Source organism: Geotrypetes seraphini, chromosome 1 (assembly GCF_902459505.1).
Source record: "Geotrypetes seraphini chromosome 1, aGeoSer1.1, whole genome shotgun sequence".
In the NCBI taxonomy this organism is placed as follows: Eukaryota; Metazoa; Chordata; class Amphibia; order Gymnophiona; family Dermophiidae; genus Geotrypetes; species Geotrypetes seraphini.
In genome coordinates, this window is record NC_047084.1 from 352,007,769 (window position 1) to 352,031,601 (window position 23,833).

The 23,833-nt window shown below is 40.8% G+C and overlaps 1 protein-coding gene across 12 annotated transcripts in view; it reads right to left on the reverse strand.

Annotated features, from left to right (window-relative positions):
- SEPTIN11 (septin 11) overlaps positions 1–23,833 on the reverse strand; it is a 211,221-nt gene that overhangs the window by 20,246 nt on the left and 167,142 nt on the right. For all 12 annotated transcript variants that reach the window (XR_004536452.1, XR_004536451.1, XR_004536449.1 and 9 more), the window contains exon 9: positions 20,054–20,241. Coding sequence is in view for 9 of the 12 variants with exons in the window: in XM_033914310.1 (XP_033770201.1) it covers positions 20,054–20,241 (188 nt within the window). In the remaining 3 variants the exon portion in view is untranslated. The remainder of the gene's footprint in view (positions 1–20,053; positions 20,242–23,833) is intronic.

A 23,833-nucleotide genomic window follows, 5' to 3' on the forward strand; every position in this document is an offset into this window, starting at 1 on the left:
GCATCTAAACAGTGTGATAAGGTTGGTGGCTATGGCCAAAAGGATGCTAAGCTGTATAGCTTGTGCGCGCTATAAAAATATGCATAGGGGAGCATCTCAGTAAGATTTGAAGAGGAGAGATGACTGCACCCCTTACAGTACACATTGGTTGGAGCAAGTGCATGAGCTAAGCGATTTGATGTATACAGTTTTGGAAGCACCCATCAGATCTCGGGGGAAGTAACACCATGGAGTTCCTGTGGAGGAGAAAACAATGGATTTTTAAATGGGAAACAGGTTTTCTTTCAGGCTTGAATAAAGAAGTAGAATGGTAGGCATTTTTACCCCATTCCTGAAGGGCACTTTGTTAGTGTTTCCTGTTTTTCTTCTCTTTTTGGACTATGATGCTGTTTAAATAACTCTGTTGTGTATCAGCTTTTTTGTCAATGAGTGTTAAACATTGCATGTTTGACATGTACTGTTTTGCACTGAATGATTGACAGTAGTTTGAAAGTCCCGCACTGCATGTGTGATGCCATTTCCGGTTTGGATCTTAAACAGCAGTTTGTGAGTGAACTAGTTCGTCTGCAAGTATGAATAATGAGAGTATGATACCAGGTACCTCTTGCAGTTTCCATGATTCTATGTTTTGAATGAATATGGTTTGAGCAGTACTTTGAAACAAAAAAACTAAAGTTACTATTAAAAATAAAATATATTCATTGTTGTTTGAAACGAGACTGAAGATTTTTGCTCTCTTCGGGTCTTTTGAAGCAGCCATCTGGCAAACGCGTCAGGACCCTAAAGCTGTATAAAGTGTTTTCCACTTCAAGATAAGTGCTTTAAATTACTCTTTGAAGATTTGTATCACTTAATGAACATGTGCAATGATTGAGAGTTTGGTCACAGCCTTCAAACCCTTGGAATTCACCTAGTGTAACAGTCTGACAAATTTAAGATTAACTTGGAGAACTGTTCCAAATGCTAAGTGTATTCTATCATTCTACAAATACCTGAGTGCCTCTTCAGTGTTTGTCTAGTAATTGTTATGTATTGAAGTGGGCCAGTATTAGTTTACTTCACTTCCATTCTGTTTTGGATAGAAAGAGAAATTACCAGCAGAAGAAGGGAGGTGTTGATACCCCTGTATAGGTCATTGATGAGGCCGCACTTGGAGTATTGTGTTCAGTTTTGGAGGAGGATATAAAAAGACTTGAGCGGTCCAGAAGAAGGGGATGAAAATGGAACGGGTTTGAACCAAAAGAAGTATGAAAAGAGACTGGAAGACCTAAATATGTATACTCTGGAGGAGAGAAGGGAAAGGGGAAATATGATACAGATGTTTAAATACTTGAAAGGTATTAATATAGAACCAAATCTTTTCCAGAGAAGAGAAAATAGTAAAACTAGAGGGCATAATTTGAGGTTGCAAGGAGGAAGACTCAGGAGCAATGTTAGGAAATTATTTTTCATGGAGAGGGTGGCAGATGCCTCGAATGCCCTCCCGAGGGAAGCGATAGAGAGTAATATGGTGGTGGAATTCAAAAATGCATGGGATAAACATAGAGGATCTCTAATTAGAAAATGAAGAATGTAAATTAAAGAGCCAAGGCCAGTACTAGACAGACTTACACGGTCTGTGTCCCTTATGTGATGATTTGGTGTAGGATTGGGCTGGGGAGGGCATCGATGGGAACTCCACTAACTTGGAGCATGAGGATGTTACTGGCTAGACTTTATAATAAATATCCTGCAAACAGGATGGTTGGATAGGCTGGAATGAGCTTGGATGGAACCTTCAGCATTTGGAACCTAGGACAATACCAGGTAGACTTTACAGTCTATGACCCAAAAATATCAAAGAAGAGACAAGTTACTTTAATCATGTATTTTTAATGGGTATAACTAATGGGCAGACTGGATGGACTGTTCAGGTCTTTATCTGTCGTCATTTACTATGTTACATCTCCTCCTTAAAACCAAATACACCGAACCCCCTCTTGACTATCACATTCATACTACCCATGATGTCATTCCACATTCCAGCCATCTTTCAATATTTATAGTATATATAAAGAGAATCTCACTCTTTATCCCAAAACAGTTCACTCCAACTTAGATAGTATAGTAGTGCTAGATAATATATCAATGTTTTATAAGTTCTTTCTTAGTCCAGTTTCATAAGTTCTTTCTTAGTCCAGTTTCTTAAGGGTAAGGGTGGATATCTGAATTCCTAAGATGTACTGTTGTAAAGAAACTGGACTAAGAAAGAACTTATAAAAACATTGATATATTATCTAGCGCTACTATACTATCTAAGTTGGATTCCACATTCCAGTCATCATGGGTCAAGGCCAATATGGAGACCGAGCAAACCACCATCGCATCAAGTCCACAACAGCCAGAATCCCAAACCTCATAAAAATAAGAACTGACACATAGATGCCCAAAACAAATACTGTTGCAGTAGCACTAGTAAATGCAAGATCGGTAAATGGCAAAGACCTTATCCTAACAGATGTCATCACTGACAATAAATGGGATCTCCTACTAGTAACAGAAACATGGTTAAAGGACAATGAAATGGCTGCCAAGCACTAGCATGTTCTTGCCTTGACAAAAGAGGAGGAGGGGTAGCAGTGATTGCAAAATCAAATTCTAACCCACGGCAAATAAACTCCTTCTCACTAAAAGACTTAGATTGCCTCATTTTCTCAACAGGCCATGACAAAAAGATCATATTAATCCTAATCTACCGAGCCATTATAAGCGACCTGACAGTAACCCATAAAGAAATCATCATCCTAGGGGCCTTCAACTTTACGAACTACCCAGAAGTCACAGGTGCCCCAAGAGATTTCATTAAATTGCTTTCTGACCTAAGATTCTTCCAACTAGTCACCTCTCCCACAAATTCCTCCGGACACATACCAATCTGATCTTCATTTCAGATAGCTTCCTGATCGATGTCAAAATCGACCCAACCTACTAACATCTGGGTCCTATGGAATGACCACCACATAATTACATTCGATCTACACCTCAAAGCTAAATGGCCTGTGGGTCAAACTAAACCACAGAAAACAAGCGCATTTGATTCCAAGTCTGTCGACCTTTCTTCTCCCACGGCATCTCCAAACTCGAGCTAGACACAGGACCTAAAACCAGCTCCCTAGAGGAGAAGGCACTGGTATGGCACACAAGTATCAAAAACACTTTATGAGAACCAAGCGAAAGTCAAAGAATCCAAAACGAACACACGATCCTTCTCTTCGCCCTGGTTCATGGAAGCCCTGAGAGACAAAAAAAGAATAGTTAGGAAAGCAGAAAAAAAAATTGGTGCAGAACCCTCAGTGCTGAGGACAAATCCACCTGAAAGAGTCTACTGGAAGACTACAAACTGGCAACTCATAAAACAAAAAAGACCCATTTCACAAATCTACTATCTAAGATCCCAAGCAGTTCAAAAGCCATCTTCTCGCTGACAAAAAACTTATTCTCTACTTCCCAAGGAACAAACCAATCTGAACTAACAGATAGTGAATCCCTCTCTACCTTCTTCCATGAAAAAATATCAAATATATGGGCAAACCTTGGACTCAGAGGCCAAAACTCTACTAAACATCCCAGATGTCGAACATAAGACTGAAACCCTAGAGAACTTTAAACAAGTGACCTATCTAAAATCTATAGCAGTCTCCTTACACCCCACATCTGTCCTTGACCCATGCCCATCCACTAAGCTCCTAGAAACCAAAGAAGAATTCTTGGAATCCATCTTACCTCTGATAAATGAGTCCTTAAAATCAAGCAAGATACCACAGAGCTGGAAAGCTGCTATAGTCAGACTGCTCCTAAAAAACCCCCAATATGCATTCGGACAAACCAAGTAGCTTTAGACCAATATCAAACCTCCCTTTCGTGTCAAAAATATTAGAAAAGATAGTACTCGCAGAGCTACACAAGTTCATAGAAACAAATGTCACCCTTTCAATCAGGCTTCAGGAAACATCACAGCACAGAAACAGTGCTACTAGACCTCATGAACAACGGCTGGAAAATTCTAGTTGAAGGAAATGACGCATTGCTGGTACTCCTAGATTTAAGTGCCGCTTTTGACACTATTGACCACTCTCTTCTTCTGTCCAGGTCAAATAACATTGAAATACAGGATGTTGCACTAGGATGGTTCTCCTCCTTCCTAATTGAAAGATCACAGAGAGTACTACTAGGACCATCCTTATCCGAACCTAAACCGCTCCACTATGGAGTTCCCCAGGGTGCTCTATTATCTCCACTCCACTTTAAACTTTACGTCACACCAGTACTTGCCATAGCAGGAAATTACCAAATTAAAATCCACTCATTCGCTGACATACAACTTTACCTCACTCTAGGCTAAGATCACGATGCAAAAAATCAAGAAACTCCACTGCTGTCTAGCTGATATCAAGACCTGGATGACAGTAAACAAACTACAGCTCAGCGCATCAAAAACAGAACTTCTCTGGATACACAAAGAATCTTGCACATTCCCCCGTCCTTCTTTCTCCTGGGGAAATGACACTCTTACAGCCAAAGACAGTGCCCGCAATCTAGGACTTCTCCTAGACTCAAGCTTAACACTCAAAGACCATGTCTCCAAATTAGTGTCATCATCCTTTTTCTACCTCCGCCAGCTAAAGTGCATCCGTACATACTTTTCAGAACCCGAATTCGCCCAACTATTGTATGCTTTTGTATTATCCTACTTAGATTACTGCAATGCTCTACTAGTAGGCCAGCTTGCTAAAACCCTCTCCCACCTCCAATATGTGCAGAATGCTACAATTTGCCTTCTGAAAAACCTGGGCATACATGACCATGTTACCCCCACACTAGCTTTTCCATGCACTGGCTATCTATTAAATAAACACTGTACCTTCAAAGCCCTGGTTCTTGGTTTCAAATCCTTCCACAAGATGATACCAGGCTATGTGACAACAAAGTTACAAACCTACGCCCCCGGTTAACCACTGAGATCTTAAGGAGAAAGACATCTGACCCTACCAGCTGGATGTTCCCTCAAGATTGAAAATGTCTGCAAATTCTCCAACTCACATTTCATTTCTAGACTATGGCACATTATCCCCTCTTTCATCAGAATGCAAGATGGTCTATGGAACTTCACGAGGGCCTTGAAAACCTTCCTCTTTATGAACCCAGCGCCTTAAGGTCCCGTACCTAAATGAACTCAGTAGCTCCATTAACCGACTCACTAGAACTTAAATGCTATTCTTAGTGTAACCCAAATGTATCATCTACTTCAGGCATGTCCAACTTTGAACAGGTCGTGATTTACTTTTTTCCGGCCAAAAGTGCCGGTGATCTACTACCATGAAAATTAAGTTTCAAATTAGTTTCAAATTAAATTTTTATCCAATAAAGTTGGAGGATTTCCCCCCCCCCCCATTTTTAATGGATTTGATCAGCTGTTAAAGAAATTAAGCAAAAACAAAACAGAGAGAAGATCCAGTAAGAACTGCGAGGGGAAATGGAAAGTACATTTCTTCTTAAAGTTTTATTGAGTAATAATTTTCTTTAACTTTTATTGAGTAATTTGTGTTAAATTTAGGTCAAGTATTGGTCCAGGCTGATCTTGCACAATCTTTAATATTTTGCTCTTGCTCATTAGTGAGACATCTGAGCCTGCATTTCATCCACCAGCTTTTTGAAGTTGGGTGAATATTACATGAGGGCCAGTCTCAGGGAATCCTGTAGATGTTCATCTGTCATGTTGGAACGTTGTGTACTCTGTCATTTTCAGATGGGAAAATGCAGATTCACACAAATAAGTTGAACCGAAACAGGAGTATACAGATTCACAGCATCTTCCCAAATTGGGAAATTTGTCTCTAGGCACTAGCTTCCAAAACGATTCTTGCTCAGCATGGGTCTTGCGAAAAATGTTATTTTTAAGGGTTAATATTTCAATTTCAAGAGATCGTTTGTTCAATGAGCAATTTTAACTGATAGCAGCTGCAGTTTCTTTAATGTCGACATCTACTTTGAATGGGAATGACAAGTACTCCACAACTGTTCCAATTTTTTGGAAGTCACAGAATCTATTTTTGAATTTCTGGATAACAGTACAGATTTCTGTCACATACTTCTCGTTCTGAAAAACAAAATTTGGATATTGTCCCAGATGGTCCTGTGTATTAGGAAAATGATCAAAAGTGTTGTTTGCAAGGTCAATCATCATTAGCTCAAATTTGCTCTTGTAGGATGAAACTGTACTCATCATCTCACCAATGCATTTGTTTTTACATTGTAGTTCAAGGCTCATATCACTTAGTTCACCTGTGAAATCAGCGAGAAATGCCAGATTGCATAACCACAACAAACAAAGAAAAAACTGCAGACAAGAGCTGGGTTTATTAGATCAAATATATATTGCAGCTAATATCACCACCTTTATACAAACCAGCCGCAATATATATTTGATTTAATGAACCCAGCTGCATCTTGTACTCTTGTCTGCAGTTTTTTCTTTGTTTGTTTTGATTGCGCTTTACTGCAGACTCTTTTGGATTGTACTTTTGTTTTTTGTTAGATCACATAACCACTCCTCATTTTCCAACTCTGCTTGGTCATCTCCACTCACTCAAAAAACTTATTTCATTCAGCAAATCACAAAATCTTTGCAGATATTTGTGCCTACTTAGCCACCTTACATCTATGTGCAAAATTATTTCCGCTGCCCCTTCATCAAAAGTAAGATTGAAAAGCTGTCTTTGAAGTGATCTTCCACAAATTGAATTTTCAATTTTGAAAGTGATGTCCTTGAGTCTTTCGCTTGCCAAAATTTGCTGGTGAATGATGCAGTGGTAAGAAAGGAAATCTGGGAAGTCAACATGCTGTCTACAGAGGGCTATGAAACCCTTAACCTCACCTGTCATTGCTCTTGCTCCATCAGTAGTGATGGAAACAAGTCTATGCAATGGAAGATTACACTTTGTCACAAAAGAATGGAAATAACTGAATATTTTCTGACTGGTAGTTCTCACTTTTAAAGAAATCATTCCAAGTAGTTCTTTTTTAACACTGAAGTCTTCAAAAACCATCTGGATAAAGACTAGTAATTAGGCTATGTCTCTTATGTCTGTAGATTCATCCAGTTGGAGTGAGAAAGCAACACAATTTGAAACATCCTCCAACAATTGTTCAGTTGTGTCTCCACACATCTTTTCTATTCGCCGCACGACGGTGTTTCTTGACAATTGTAAATCTTTGTGTTGAGAATTCTTAAGTCCTGAATTTGAGTAAAGCCCCAACCTGCTTTCTTGCCATAACAATTAAAAATACTTGAAATGGTAGAAACAGTGCTAAGTGCTTATAGATGAAGGCTGTTGTGAGAAACACAATGTGAAGAATTCCCCCTTCTGTCTCTGCCAGCGATATCCCCTATAGTTATATCAGCCTGGTGCTTAATGCTGAAGGGGGGTGGGGGTGGCTAGCAATAGCAGCTTTACCAGAAACAAGCCGAGCAAAATTCTGAAGATTGTTCCTTCGTCTTAGCTAACTGCAGAAAACCTCAGAAATAAAGCAATACACTTCTCCCTCCGTATTTGCAGTTTCTGCACTCACGATTTCGATTATTTGCATTTTTTTGCTTTCTGGCTCCTTCCTCCCAAATTACGTTATCCATGAGTGTAGAGAAAAATTTTGGCACGTTTTTCCAAGCACTGAGTTAAACAGGTGATTAATTACACACTTCTGTATAAGTACTAATTCTAAATGAAGTATTGCTGTGTCTGACTATATTTGGATATGTGGTCTTTTTTGTTATTCGCAGTTTCACCATATTCACGATGGTTTTTAATAGAAAACTGCGAATAACATATGAAAAAGTTATTTGCGGTTTTTCTGTATTCATGGGTCTGTTAATCCCCTATCACCGTGAATAAGGAGGGAGAAGTGTACACTTATACAGTATCTGAAGTATGGTATTTTTCGCTCCATAAGAGGCACTCCCCCCCCCAAAGTGGGTGGAAATGTCTAAGCATCTTATGGAGTGAATATTGCGTCTGGTGGTCTAGTGGTAGGCCGGGACAGGAGGGCTCCGTTCTAGCTGACTATCAATTTTTTAACCTCCCCCCCCTCACACAAACACACCGGTACCTTTTTAAATCCTGGTGGTCCAGCAGTGTATCAGTAGGAACGAACTTTCTGCGTTCCTGCCCTGCGCTGAGTCCCTCCCTCGCTGGAAGGTTGCCTCAGACCTCACGGCCAGCGGCGCATAAGGCAGAAGTGAGCTTTTCGCACTCCAGCCTGGGCTTGTGCTGTTTCCTGAATGGCTGCTGTCAGTTCTTGCGGGACTCACGAGAACGGCAGCCATTCAGGGAACAGCGCGGGGCCAGGATGCAGCATGAAAAGCTTGCTCCTGCCTTGTGCACCACTAGCCACGAGATCTGAGGCAGACATCCAGAGAGGGAGGGGCTCAGCGTGGGGCAGGAGCGTGGAAAGCTCGCTCCTGGTGATACACTGCTAGACAACCAGGATTTAAAAAAAAAAAAAAAGGGGGGGGGGGTAAAAAATTGTTAGTCGACTGGGAAGGATCCCTCCTGTCCCGGCCTACCACTAGACCACCACAGGGCACAGAGTGTGGCAGGGAGGGGGGATAGGGTGAAGAGCCTGGCAAGGAGTGTGGGGTTGGGTGCAGAGCCTGGCAGAGAGTGAGGAGGGCTGGGTGCAGAGCCTGGTATATTTTATTAAATATATTAAGACACCATTTGGTTCAGAATATTTTTTTCTTGTTTTCCTCCTCTAAATCTAGGTGCGTCTTATGGTCGGGTGCATCTTATAGTGCAAAAAATATGATATATGACAGCAGCTGACCCATTGAGACAGCCACTTTAATAGGGAGCACTGAACTTAAAATTAAATCATCTTAAGATGGTTGGGAAAATGTTTGTCTTATCTCTTGGAAAAACTCAGTTTACTGTTATGGACTTTGGGTATAAGAAAGGAAACTGTGGATGGATTTCCTGTTTTTCACTGTATAAGCTTTCATTAAAGAAAATAAATATTTAGAAAAAAAATTAAAGCAGCTAATTATCTAACCAAGTAAAAATCCGTTTCTTTGCTCCCTCATTAAATAAGTATTGAATTGTCAGCTTGGATTTATTTTCCCAGAATAAAAAGTAAATCTGCACCCCCTTTGTATGCAATATTTCAAATCATTTTTCTGCCCAACTAGTAACATTATCCTTATCAGTTAAAAATGTCATTACTTTAAGCTGCTTCCCTGGAAATGGCCGAGGAGTGTCTTGTAGCAAAGGCAGCCAAATTTGAAGATTATTCTGGCTTCAATGGGTAGCCAGTGAAGTTTCTTGTAATATGGGGTGATGTTCTGGATTAGCCTCAGTTTCTTGATGGATTTTTTGTGCGATCCTAGATAGATTATATTGCAGTAATCCAGTGAACTCAGGATCAGTGACTGGACCAACAGTCTAAATGATGCGAAATCAAAGAATGGTTTTAGCGTGCGTAGTTTCCATAGTAGGTGGAAGCATTTTTTGATTAGGATGTTGGGGTGTGGGCTTCGAATGTCAGTTGTTGATCTAAGGTGACTCCTAGGATTTTAATGGTAGGATCAATTGGGAAGATTCTTCCATTTAGGTTGATGGAAGGTTCGGTGGGATTGTTCGGAGGGGAGGCCATAAATATTTTGGGGTTTTTTCGGGTTTAGTTTGGAATTTGTGGACCATTGTTATAGTTGGTCGATGATTGAAGAGACGTAGTGTCTGGTTTTGGTTGGTAGGGTGGAGATGGGGGACTATGATTGTGATGTCATCTGCATAGATATAAGAATGGAGGTTCAGCTTGGATAGTTCTTGGCCTAGGGAGGACATGTATAGGTTGAATAGAGTAGGGGATAGGGGGAGCCTTGAGGGATGCCACAGTAGTTGATCCATGTCTGGGAGTAGATTTGTTCACTGATGACTTGATAGGATTGTTTTTTTAGGAAGCCTTTAAACCAGTTAAGTACATGGCCCAAGATGCCTATGGTGTCAAGATGGCTGAATAGGCTGTCGTGGTTCACCAGGTCAAAGGCGCTGCTGAGGTCGAATTGGAGTATTAGTGCATGTTTCCCAGAACTGAGTAGGTGTGAGATGTGATCAATGATGGAAGCTAAAGCTGTTTCGGTGCTATAGTGTGAGAGGAATCCAGATTGGTATTCGTGAAGTGTTGGGAATTTTTTCAGATAGTTTGTAAGTTGTGGATATGGGGTCTTTGCAGTTTTTTACAATGGGTGTGATAAGGATGTGGCTGAGATTGGTTGGAAATTCACCGTTTGCCATTAGTTTAGAGATCCAGTCATAGAACATGGCCTTGAAGGGGGCGGGGGCTGCTCTCATGATGATGGGTGGGCAGTTGTCTAGGCGGCAGAAGGTTTTGGCGTATTTACTATAGAGCTGGAGAAATAGGAACCAGTTAGGAATTTCAAGTCTGCTGGGATTGAGTCAGATTGAGGGGGAGTGGTTGGTGGAGGGGGGCTGGGTGGAATATTTTGGAAGGAGGTTCTAAGGTTGAGACCTTTAGACTTGAAATGTGCGAAGTTCTTGGCAGTTGAGTGGAGGAAGGTTTTTTTAGGTGGTCAGTTTTGAATAGCGAGTTGATCAGTTTGAAGAGTTCTTTGCTGTTGGTTGTGGAGGGGCCTATTTTGTTGGAGTAAAAGTTGTGATGTTTTTCCATGGAGGTTCTTTTGTATTCATGGATTTTGGATCTCCATGTTGCTTTGTCCTTTTCCATCTTCGTTTTGTTCCAGATTCTTTCAAGTTGACATGCTTTTCTTTTGATTGTAGTTAGTTCTGCTTCGTACCACCCATCAATTATGTGTCGTCTTTTTTTGCCTTTCTTTAATGGAGCAATTTTGTCTAGGATTTGATTGCCGAGGGTGTTCCAGGTTGTGTTGAAGTCTTTTTCTGAGTCTGGGTTGGATAGTATTTCGAAATGGGACCAGAATTCAGTAGGATTGAGGGTGGGTCTGAAGTATGTTGTTGGGTTGTCTTTTCTGTGTTTTGTTGATCTGTTGGGGTGTGGGTTGGACCATAGTATTTGGAAGTTGGCTCTCAGGTGGTCTGACCAAATGGTATCTGTCCAGGTAACGTTAGCTAGGCTGATGAGTGAAAAGTGAGGGTCTTTAGATGAGAAGGAGATTAAGTCTAGGTGGTGGCCTTTCTGGTGGGTGGTGATTGTGGAGAGAATGGAGAATCCCAAGGATGTTAAGAAGGAGAATAGTTCTTTGACTGTTGGGGTTTCCTGCTGCTCTAGGTGAAAGTTGATGTCACCGACTAGCATGTTGTGTTTGTCTTTGGAGGTGTTAATGAGGAGAAATTCGGAAAACTCTTCATTAGCACTATTCCATCTGTTGGGCGGGATATAGAACAGTATTTTTAAATAATTCCTAGCATCTTGTTTGCTTTTTTGGCTGCCGCCGCACATTGGGTGGAAGGTTTCATTGTATTGTCTACAATGACACCAGATTCTTTTCTTGAGTGCTAATCCCCAAGGTGGACCCTAGCATTCGGTATACTGTGATTTGGGTTATTCTTCCTAATGTGCATCACTTTGCACTTGTCCACATTAAATTTCATCTGCCACTTGGACACCCAGTCTTCCAATTTCCTAAGGTCTGCCTGCAATTTTTTTTACAATCTGCATGCGTTTTAACAACTTTGAACAGTTTACTGTCATCTCCTTTCTAATCTGAGAATCACATTATGGCTAATAAGCCCCCCTGTCAGTTCCGAGAGCTATAGTAAATAACAGTGTGTTCAGTCCCCCCTTTGATAGACAGATGCTGGGAAATTCATTGTTCTTTATGCTACCTATTAAAACTAAAATTCATCAGTTTTGTGTCATCCTATGCCATTCCTAGCTCTCCTCTATCTCCTATTAGTGGATTCAGCAAGGATTGCTCTAATGTTGAAGTAAGTAACATGGTGATTGCCTTTTTAGACCACTTGACAGTATAGAAATAAAGGCTAATAAATAAGAAAACACAAACCCATATAAGCTAATCTGTAAAAAACAAAAGTAGTACATTTTTCAACTAACTCCTGAAAGCTAGTCAAAAAGGGAGGTTTTTTGCGAGTCTATGCTAGTACCGTATTTTCTCGCATATAACGCGCGCGTTATACGTGGTTTTTACAAACCGCGCATACCCTTGCGCGTTATACGCGTGAGCGCGTTGTACAAATTTTTTTTTACATAGTTTCCCCCCCCGACGCCCGATTCATCACCCGGAAGGAGCGCTCGCACTCCCACCCCGAAGGACCGCTCGCACTCCCACCCCGAAGGACCGCTCGCACCCCTACCCGAAGAACCGCTCGCACCCCCACAGCCTCCCCCCCTCCCCCATGGAGAAGCTGTCTACCTTGTTTCCGGATGCCAGCCCAGCTGCTTCCTCTGCCGGCGGTTCTGCTCCTTCTCAGAGCCCTGTGCTGCGCTGCTTCCTCTTCAGGCGGTCCCGCCCTTTCTCTGATGTCAGAGAAAGGGTGGGACCGCCGGAAGAAAAAGCAGCACAGCAGGGCTCAGAGAAGGGGCGGGACCGCCGGCAGAGGAAACAGCTGGGCTCGCTGGCATCCGGAAACAAGGTAGACAGCTTCTCCATGGGGGAGGGGGGTGAGGCTGTGGGGGTGCGAGCGGTCCTTCGGGGTGGGGGTGCGAGCGGTCCTGCGGGGGGGTGAATCGGACGTCGGGGGGGGGCATCAGGCTTTCAAGGTAGGGACAGGACTTCAAGGAGGAAAGGAGAGTCGGGGCAGGCGAAAACAGAGTCAGGGTCTCCAGAGGAGAGTCGGGGCGGGGAAAAGGAGAGTCGGGCAGCATGCGCGGTATACGGGTGTGCGCGGTATATAAAAATTTATGTACATAAATATGTGTTTTTTGCGCGCTATACCCGTGTGCGCGTTTTACACGGGTGCGTGTTATCTATGTGAAAATACGGTACATAGTATGTCGGTAGAAAGGTTCTTATAAATTAACTTGCATACAAAACTTTTGCTCAGGGGAAGAATTTACGCAGAGCACAGGCAAAGCTGTGATTTACATGCACAGATTTATTTTATACCACATTCCCAGAAGGTGCATGTGGTGCCAGCCAGCATGGGTGCTATTGGTCATCGTATATAATGTAGGTGCGGTAAACACAGTGCACATGCTGGCCATGCCCCCTGTATTTACCACAAAGGTTTTGCATGTACAATTCTCCCTATGTATTCGTGGTTTCTAGATTCATGATTTCGATTATTCACAGTTTTTGTTTTGATGGCTTTCCCCTACCCTGGTCCTGCGCCCACAGCAATAAACTTACTTGTCCATGGCCTGGTTACTCTTGCCTTTGGCTTGCAGATTGTCAAGCACCTGTCAAGTGCCTCTTCTAAGTGGCCAGCAGCCATCCCTGGCACCACCCCCTTCTTTGTGGTAACCCGCCTGATGGACAGGTTTCTCCTTGAAAAGGGCTGAGGCGCGCACGACAAACAGCAAAGCTTCCTCCCTCCCCCCTGCCTCCCTTTCTCCCCTTCCGCAGCACAAAGGAGAATTAGGAACAGTCTTTGGATTTTTGGATGGCGCCGCCGAGATGAGAAAAAGAGAAAGCACAGCACGAATCACTAAGGTGGGTGGCGAAGAGTGCAAAGCTGAGCAGAGTCTGGGCAAGTGCATAGAAATAGTTATTAGCGATTTTTCCGTATTCGTGAGACGGCTCTGCCCCAAACCCCTGCAAATATGGAGGGAGAAGTGTACAATATACTAGTTTTTATAATTTACAGTAAACTGCAAAAAGTTGATGCTCCTTAGTATAATGGCACCTTAGTCTTTTAAGTTTGACTGATAACAGGGCTCAACGTTAGAGTTCAAATTTTTTTTTTTTTTTTATATCAACCCCTAAATTTTCAGCTAAAAATTCATCTTAATCCAGGAGCTTAAAAAAAATTATGCTTATAAGTTTAGACCTGCCATTCATTTGCCTAGATGAGACCTAGATTGACCAACGTGAGAACGGGCTACTGGGTTTGACGGACCATTGGTCTGACCCAGTAAGGCTATTCTTATGTTCTTAGTGCTGAAGGTAAGTGCTATGATCTAACACAGTGGTTCCCAACCCTGTCCTGGAGGACCACCAGGCCAATCGGGTTTTCAGGCTAGCCCTAATGAATATGCATGAGAGAGATTTGCATATAATGGAAGTGACAGGCATGCAAATCTGCTTCATGCATATTCATTAGGGCTATCCTGAAAACCCGATTGGCCTGGTGGTCCTCCAGGACAGGGTTGGGAACCACTGATCTAACATTTTTTCTACATCCTAAATCTACCCCATGTTGACAACCATTTATTTTCTTAAATTTAGGACAGAGTGAAATTTGAAGTACAAGTTTAGGAACTTACAGAGACTATTCAGGAGCATAAATCTTTTGAATATCAGGCAATGAATGCTTTTTTGGCCAGGGCTTTACATAAAGGCTAAGGAGCCATTCTCCTTAATCCTCCATTGTTTATTTCTGCCTCTAAAATTGTATATTGAAAGCTTCTATACCTCTACTAATGACTGGGGAGTCAACTCAGAGAGGTCTACATGAGCCTCTGCAAAGGCACTACAATACATGAACTTCTGTAAAAGTGTTATGATACATTAGCTTCTGTAGAGATGTTACCATAAGAAATTGAGAGGTGTTACAACACATGGGCTCTATACTGAAATACATGGAGCTCTGTGGTGATGTTACAATAAAGAGTCATTAATATTGGCATGATTATCCATCATCCTACTTATATGCACATGCTTATATTAAATCAATCGTCCTATGTATATGCACATGTAATGCTAGGTTTACTATTGCAGCTAAATACTCTACAATTTTTTTACACACCTCTTAAGAAGGTTGGCCATTTCAACTAGATATAATCTATTTACAAGCATCCCTGAAAGTTCTAGTTTCCTCTCTGTCAACTTCAAAATTTCCGGTGTTCTTTTCTAACGTTAATTCCTTTGGTAGCGCATTCCACCACGTTGGGGCCATTACCGAGAACATTCTTGCCCTGGTGCTTTTGTATTTGATGTCTTTGAAGGAAGGTATTCGTAGTAAGGACTCTTGGCTCTAGCGCAGAGCACACCGGAGCGTATGAAATGTGATTAACAATGTGGCTTCACTAAGGGGTCCTTTTACTAACTGATTTAGCACTCACTATTAGCACATGCTATATGATAAGAAGCCCATTATATTCTTATGGGAATCTTAGCATGTGCTAATCATTAGCATGCGCCAAATTGGTTAACGTAGGTTAGTAAAAGGACCTTTAAGTTGGCAGCACTTACACATCTAGGCTTCTAAAATGGAACAACTACGTGTGAAAGCTGCTGGGTCCATGACCCTCATTTTATCCACAAGTATGTTTCTAAAATGGCTGCTCCTGCTGCATGTGCCAGCAATTAGACAAGCACTTTTGCAGGTGTTTTAGAAAAGACTTCTGCATCCCTACCTTGTTCATCTCAATTCTGATCTCCACCTTCTATGTAAATGGACCTTAAAACATATTAAATTAGTCCAATGAGAAAAGTATCACCTTAAAAAAAAAAATTTTTAAAAATGCACATTTTATTAACCTTTATTCCTCTTTTTTAATTTTGTCATTAAGATCACTGGGTCCAATCTGCTTTTTGTGCAACCAGGGCATTAAGATGGCTCTATTTATTTAGGGCTCCTTTTAACAAAGTTGTGGTAGAGGTTTCTACCACGGGCTGGCAAGGTAAATGCTCCGACGCTCATAGAATTCCTATGAGAGTCAGAGCATTTACCTCTACCACAGCTTTCTAAAAGTCAGCATTAATAAAAATGCTACTACAAATGATAATAAGGAATTGGAAGCAATGGGATAGATTCAATGTACCATTCTGGTGGGAAACCCTATGTATGTACTATAAATTTGAGAAAAGGGTGAAATCTGAAAATTGAAGGAAATTTGGGGTCCATTAGATGCTTTTGTAAAACATTTTTTAAATTTGAAGGTATGATGTTTATTAATTCTTGTATCAACACACTCACTTGCAGTATAGTAGGGAGGGATGGCCTCCATTGGGTGGGAGTCCAAGTCGGGGCTCTCTAATGAGAGGATTTATTCCTTAATGAGTGGTAGTAGACTGTTCACCACAGTAAATGCTAAAATTGACGCAGATTGGAATGGCATTGATCGGTTACATAAAATGTTAATACGGGAACAATTGCATTCTGCTACTCTTTTAGAGTATTGCCATATTCAAAGAATTCCGCGTGGTTTGCGTATCAATAAAGAACCCAGGTTTTTGAGTAATTCTGCTTATGTTGATAGATGGAATCGAGTGATTATACAATGTTCACTTGATTTAATGTTTCTGACTATAGATATTTTAGAAGAGACAATTGCAGACCTGACTAAAGAACTTGAAACTAAATTGGGGGAATTACAAGAAATAAAGGATGTAGAAGAATATGAGAAGCATTATTCTGAACATAATCAACAAATGGATAAACTATAGGTTAAGTATTAGAGCCCAAAAGGTAGCCATCGATTTGTGCACTGTTTGAATCAGTGTAATCCCCATTTGGTTTTCACTGCTATCATTCATGCCAATCAGATAGATTTTCTGAATATTACTGTTAAATATGAACATGGAAAATTTGATACTTCTATTCATCGCAAGGAATTTGAAACAAAGTATTCCAGCAGGTCAGTTGCTTAGATTAAAGAGACTGTGTTCTTCTGATCGAGAATTTAAAACCCAGGCACAGATTATGGTGAATAGATTTTAAAAAAAGGGGTTACCCTGATAGATGTTTTAGATCGGCGTATAAACGTGCCTCTAATGCACATAGAGAGTGATTGCACTGTAAATGTCAGCCAGAGAAATCTAGCATTCTAACTTGTGTGCTTCCTTATTCAAATGAGACTCTGCAGTTATACAGAAACATTGGGACATTCTAAGGTACCATTCTGAATTTACAGATTTACCTCGTTTTGTGTTTAAACGGGGGTCAAAATTTGGGGGAATTGATAAAGGGTTCAAAATATCGAGGTCTTTCTTCTGATGAAAATCGGGGTCATCATTCATGTGGCCATTGTGTTTATTGCCCGCATGCATTAGTGACCACTAGCATACCAATACCCCATGGGGATCAACATTATGAATTATATGATTATACTGACTGTACTTCTATGCAAGTAATATATGCTATTATTTGCCCGTGTGGGTTAATATATATTGGTCAAACGCGCCGGGTAGTAAAGCTCAGAATAGCAGAACATCTTAGTTGCTTGCGTAATAAGAAAGAAGAGGCGCCATTAGTAGAGCATTGGCTTGAAAAACGCCATCAAGAATCTGATCTGAAATTTGTAGTGTTGGAACAATTTCATGCGACCCATGGAGGTAATATTTCCAGGCAACTAGTGAACTGTGAACAAAGGTTTATCTTCACTTGGGACACTGTATTTCCTAATGGATTGAATAAAGCTGTGGAATGGCCTTTGGGCTGGTAAGCGTGCTTAGTCCAATTAATTTGAAAAACATTAGTGGTCATGTGATTTAGTAGAGAAAAGCGAGTGTGTAGGGAGTTGAAGTGAAAGCGTCTTTGTCTGTGGGTGTGCCGTTATGGAGCCCTGTACTGCTAGTTTGATACATGTACTCGTTCCAATAGGAGACTGTTCGTTGTTACAGAGATGTAATATATTTATAGAATTAGATATGTAGTTGAACAGGATATGAATTGTTTAGATTAATTATGATATGATGCTATTGTTCCAGAGCGCTGTAATTGTCTTCCTCTTGACAAAGCTGAAGAGAAACATGTATTGAGTCCGGAGACCATATACTGTGTCAAGGAAGTTTCTGGATAACATTATAACTTGGATTTGTAGTGATGAACTTTGAACTTTGAATTATTTTTGCACTGATGAACTATGAAAGGATGAACTATGAATTTTGTTGCTAGTGTGTGTAGTTATATGTGAAGAGCACGAAGCACTTTGGATCTACAGCTGAGTCCAGGACTTTATAATACACTTTTCAATGAAGTTAAGTACTTCTTTACTCCCATTATTGAATGTTGTCATCATTTGAATTGTTATTTGCGTTATTCATTGATAAAGGAGAAGGAGTGCTTTAAGTTCAATTGGATAGAGTTCTGCACTCACTATTGAATGTGGTTGATTATATTTATTGAGTATAATGGATTAAATATTTTTCACTGTATAAAAACTTTTTGATTCTCTCTTTAGAAGAATATTGTTTATTAATTCTTACTACATTTCATTTCTTATACACTTCCAGTTAAAGGGAGGGAGGAAGGCATTTCTTTCTTGCTTTGTTTGTACTTACATAGTATAAAAGTGCTTAGGTGATATTATTATTTTGTCTGCACATTATGTTAGTTGTTTTTTTTTTTTTTCTAAAAAAAGTTAATAAACAGTTAAACAACAAAAATGCTACTACTAGTGTTGGCAGTGGCTCTGTAAATGCATGCACTTGCCACCCTATTCCATTATTTTACTCCCCCTTTTGGGGTAACCAGGATCTTGACCCTGATGTAAACAAACTTTACTTGAAGCAGTGGCAGGAGAACAGTCTCAGTTATGTGAGGGATCTGGTCACTGACCAGGGTGCTATAAAATCATTCTAGGATTTGCAGCTTTAGGGTTACTTGCGAGCACAGGACTGGCTTTCTTATTAACAGGTCTCTCACTATATTCAATCTTCGGACCCAGCAACTCTGAACGAAGATATGGCCAATATGGTTTAAGAAACTTCTTACTTTGTCCCAATAAACTAAAGCTAGTTTATCTTTTCACCAAGTTAGCCTGGGAACCTTTAGGGCTCCGTGGGACTATGATGCATTGGCAGAGGTTTGGAATAGAGATCTCACACCTACAGAACAGATTACGGGGGATGGACTGTGACCTCTTATGAAACATTTAAAGGTCTTGACACGTCCAGTCACCTCACAAGAGATGCAATATAAGTTTCTTGTTCCCCTATGTGTGTCATTATATCATGCCTATATCCTCATGCGGGGTGTCCTAAATGTCAATATACTCCTGCTAGTTTGATACATGTGTTTTGGTCATGTGAGAGAATACAAACATTCTGGTCATTTATTGTATTTTACTTACAGTCTGTATTGAGCAAATACAGGGCGGATGTCCTTTCATTTTCCCATGCAAGGTCACTGGGTCTGTCTAGGGGGTGGAAATGCATTGTTGCACAATGGCATCATTATTAGTGAGAAAAAGTATTCTTTTATATTGGAGACAATCTGATACCCTCACTTTCACCTATGGAGAAATGAAATGTTTACATTGCTGAAAATGGAATATTTGGATGTTAAGCAAGGGTCACCTCGACTATGGAAACGGTATACAGATATCTGGTCACCTATATGGGAAGGTTTGTCACATAGAGCACAGAGTATCCTATTGAATTCATGATGCTGGAGCTCTCGGGGTTAGGAAGGGTGGGGGGATGCGGGCTGTTCAGTTTCCAACTGTTATTTGTTACATTACTTAAAGCTCCCATGAAGAACCAACATGGATAGCTTTACTTTGTCAGTTGTATTGACTGGTTCTTGTCAAAATATCCATTTTGTCATGGTCATGGTGTATAATTAGGATTTTCTAGTAAGTATGATAAGATAAAAACGCTACTGTTAAACATTTGTATTTGGGTTAGTGTGATGTACAACTGACTAGTTTTCAGGCTAGGATGTTTAGATTTTTGGAGGAAACTTTGTCTTGCTTACTGCATACTTTCTGTTTTCGAGTACACCCACTAAAGAACTGAAAAAGTGTTACTGCTTTTGTAGATGCAGGGGGAAAATGGCATCATTTTGCAAATCTTGTTAGAAAAATAAAGGGCCAATTTTCAGTCTCAAGAGAAAAAAAAAAGTTACTAAATTGTTACAGAAATTAAAAAAAAAAAGTCACCCAAATGAAACAAAATGAAGGAAAAGAAAAGCCAACCCCATTGATAGCTGGGCAAGTACCACAGTGCAGCGCTTACTTTTTCTTGTCTTTGTCCTTCTTGGTTTGCTGGGACCCGGCTTGCTGGGCTTGTGACTGAAGGAGCTGAGCTGCTGCTTTCTTCTTCTGAAATATGTACACCTCCTCCTCAATCTCCTTCTTTTTGTCTTCTAACTTTTTCTTTTCTTCCTGGTGAGTCCTCTTCAGATGGTCAAACTTTTCATGGAGCTGTAAATACGAAGTCAGAAAAAAAGGAAAGAATAGAACCGCTTTCTTACATGTTTTACTGTAAGTTGTGTGTGTGTGTGTTTTGAGTGTGTGCGTGTGCGTGTTTTGAGTGTATGCGTGTGTGTTTTGTGTTTTGAGTGTGTGCGTGTGTGTGTTTTGAGTGTGTGCATTTGTGTTTTGTGTTTTGAGTGTGTGTGTGTGTGTTTTGTGTTTTGAGTGCGTGTGTGTGTTTTGAGTGTGTGCGTGTGTGTGTTTTGAGTGCGTGCGTGTGTTTTGAGTGCATGCGTGTGTGTGTTTTGAGTGCGTGCGTGTGTGTTTTGAGTGCGTGCGTGCGTGTTTTGAGTGCGTGCGTGCGTGTGTTTTGAGTGTGTGCGTGTTTTGTGTTTTGAGTGTGTGCGTGCGTGTGTTTTGAGTGTGTGCGTGTTTTGTGTTTTGAGTGTGTGCGTGTTTTGTTTTGAGTGTGTGCGTGTTTTGTGTTGAGTGTGTGCGTGTTTTGTGTTGAGTGTGTGCGTGTTTTGTGTTGAGTGTGTGCGTGTTTTGTGTTGAGTGTGTGCGTGTTTTGTGTTGAGTGTGTGCGTGTTTTGTGTTGAGTGTGTGCGTGTGTGTTTTGAGTGTGTGTGTTTTGTGTTGAGTGTGTGCGTATGTGTTTTGTGTTGAGTGTGTGCGTATGTGTTTTGTGTTGAGTGTGTGCGTATGTGTTTTGTGTTGAGTGTGTGCGTGTGTGTTTTGAGTGTGTGTGTATGTGTAGGCGGGTGGTGTTACATGGGCAGCCCCAATATAGATACAAAGAAGTAGGAATTAAGACGTGCTGGTCAGCGAGTTTCAAGTGTTGAGTATTTTGGAACAGAATCTGCTGGTGTACAGCCTGTTCTAAAGCACAAAAGTGCTGCATAAATATCCATGGTGGAAAAACAAACACACACAATACTGATGAGTTCAAAGCCAGTTCATAACCAGTTATACTGCACAATGGCAACATAACTGGTTATGTACAAATAATTGATAGGAAACCATTTCACCATTACATCACACCAAGATACAGAGAATCCAACAATGTATCACAAACTGTGCCTCCTGAGATTTCAGGTGTGCCGCAAGGCGATAGGGAGGAGGAGAGGTGCTGGCGCTGGCTGACTGGCGAGAGGTACATCCTGTAGGTAATCAGTCGGCGCCAGCACATCTCCTTCTCTCCGCGCGTCTTCCCTGCCGGTACTCCCTATTGGCGGCTCAGGGCCCATCTGGAGGGCCTTTGCGCATGCACGGACGTTGATGCAATGATGACATCACGTTGACGTCCACGCACCTCTGGATGGCTTGAGCCGCGAGACACTGCAACAGACAGTACAGGATCCAGTGGTTCTCTGACTAATATTGTGCTTTACAGAATGACAATATTGCTGAAAATTTAACCTTTTCCTATCGTAATAAATTTTACGTTACGCTGGTTCCAATCGTAATTATTTTAGCAAAGTTTTGTATTATTCACCGTTATCATTTACGGCTGTTGTAAACATAATGTAAATAAGTCATAAGTCTGTAAATTCAAATATTTTGGGTTCCTGGCTCTTTATTAGTCCATACAGACTGTTTATCCACTGTCTATGTCATTTTTGGAATGTCCCATCATCCTGGACATACGATAGGAAAAGGTTAAAATATTTTTTGTCCTCCTTCCATACAGATTTTGATCTTCTGTTTTAAAAGCTATGGGGACAATTCTATAAAGTGGTGCCTAAGTGTGCTTAGCGCCAATTCTCTAACAGCATTAAAGCATGCCTAATCCATTATAGAATAGCAGCAGAAAGCTGAAATTCCACCAATTTACAGCAGACTATTGGGAAGCATAATAGCTAATCAGGAGGGAGATACTTCTAAAGGATCTGAATTAAAAAAGGATCCAATGGAAAAGTTGACTCTATTTCTTGAAACTACTCAAGATGAAATTACTGATCAGGCCACTCTCCTGGTTACCTTCTTCTCTGAAAATACTAAAAGTAATGTTTTGAAAAATTATTTCTTGAAAAAAGATTCCTTGTTTTGTGGCCAGAAATTACAAATGTTTCCAGATGTGTATAGAACCACCCAATATAGACATAAACAATTTATTCAACATAAATCTCGAGTTGTTGCTTTGGGAGCAACTTTTTTTCTAAAATTTCCAACCAAATGTTTGATTATCTATCTTAATATATCGTACGTTTTTTTGGAACCAGATCAATTAGAAAGATTCCTGTTATATAAAGAGATGGTGGTTTAATGTAAACTTAATAATGTTATACAGGAAAATTATTTTCTTTTTGTTTTTTCCATTTGGATAGTATGTATGAAGTTTGAAGATGTTCCTCTCTCTCCTTGATTACATTACATTACATTAGGGATTTCTATTCCGCCTGTGCCTTGCGGTTCTAGGCGGATTACAATATAGAAAATATCTGGGACATTCCAGTAGAGTTACATTTCAGGATAAGAGTAAGTTACAGGAACAGTAATGAGTTATGATACTACAATTTCACAGAAGATAATACTTATTACAGAAGATATTACATATAGTAGAAGATAATGCATTTTACAGAGGTAATACATGTCAACTCGATCGGTTAAATCGGGTGTAGTGTAGAAGAAATTACAGTACATTCTAGATCGCAGATAAAAAGATGATATAGGTGGGTATTTCTGAAGTCGTTGATTGGGAGCTCATTGGGTGGTGATTAGAGTGATGGGAGATATTTTTTGAACAGTAATGTTTTTATTTCTTTGCGGAATTCTTTTATGTCTGTTGTTTTGGTCAGTAATTTTGAGATGTCAGAGTCTATTTTAGCTGCCTGTGGACTCAAAATTGCTTTAGAATATTGTATGTATCGTATACTGTCATGTTCAAATAAATAAATAATTTTTTTTAAAAAAGACTATTGGGAAGCATAAATTAGCATGCCTACATGTGCCTGGCAATGTGGGCATCTGATAGTCTAGCAACCCATGCACCTTAAAGGATACTATCAACTGAAAGCTCTGAATATGTATACCCTAGAGCAGGGGTCTTCTAAGTCCCTCCTTGAGGGCCGCAATCCAATCGGGTTTCAGGATTTCCCCAATGAATATGCATGAGATCTATGTGCATGCACTGCTTTCAATGCTTATTCATTAGGGAAATCCTGAAAACCCGACTGGATTGCGGCCCTCAAGGAGGGACTTTGAAGATCCCTGCCCTAGAGCAGTGGTCGGCAAACCGCGGCTCTGTAGCTACTTGAGTGCGGCTCTGCCAGTAGCCTAAATTTTCCTTTACAGAAGGGCCCAACACTGCAGCTGTTCTCACAAGCTGCTGGCGGCTGCCCTGAAGTTTTCTCTCTGCTGCAACTTCCTGTTTCTGACAGGGCAGATCGCTGCAGAAGGAAAGCTTCGGGGCAGCTGCTGGCAGTTTGAGAACGGCTGCCATCAGGGCCAGATCGCAGCAGAGTCATCGCCCCGCCCCCCCCAGCGTCATCGTCCAGGGCCCTCCCAATGCGAGAAAACCGACAAACTTCCCTCCAGCACTCTAAACAGGCTGTTTTGCAGTTTGCGGCCTTCTGCTAGTGATTCCCTCTGCCGTGTCACT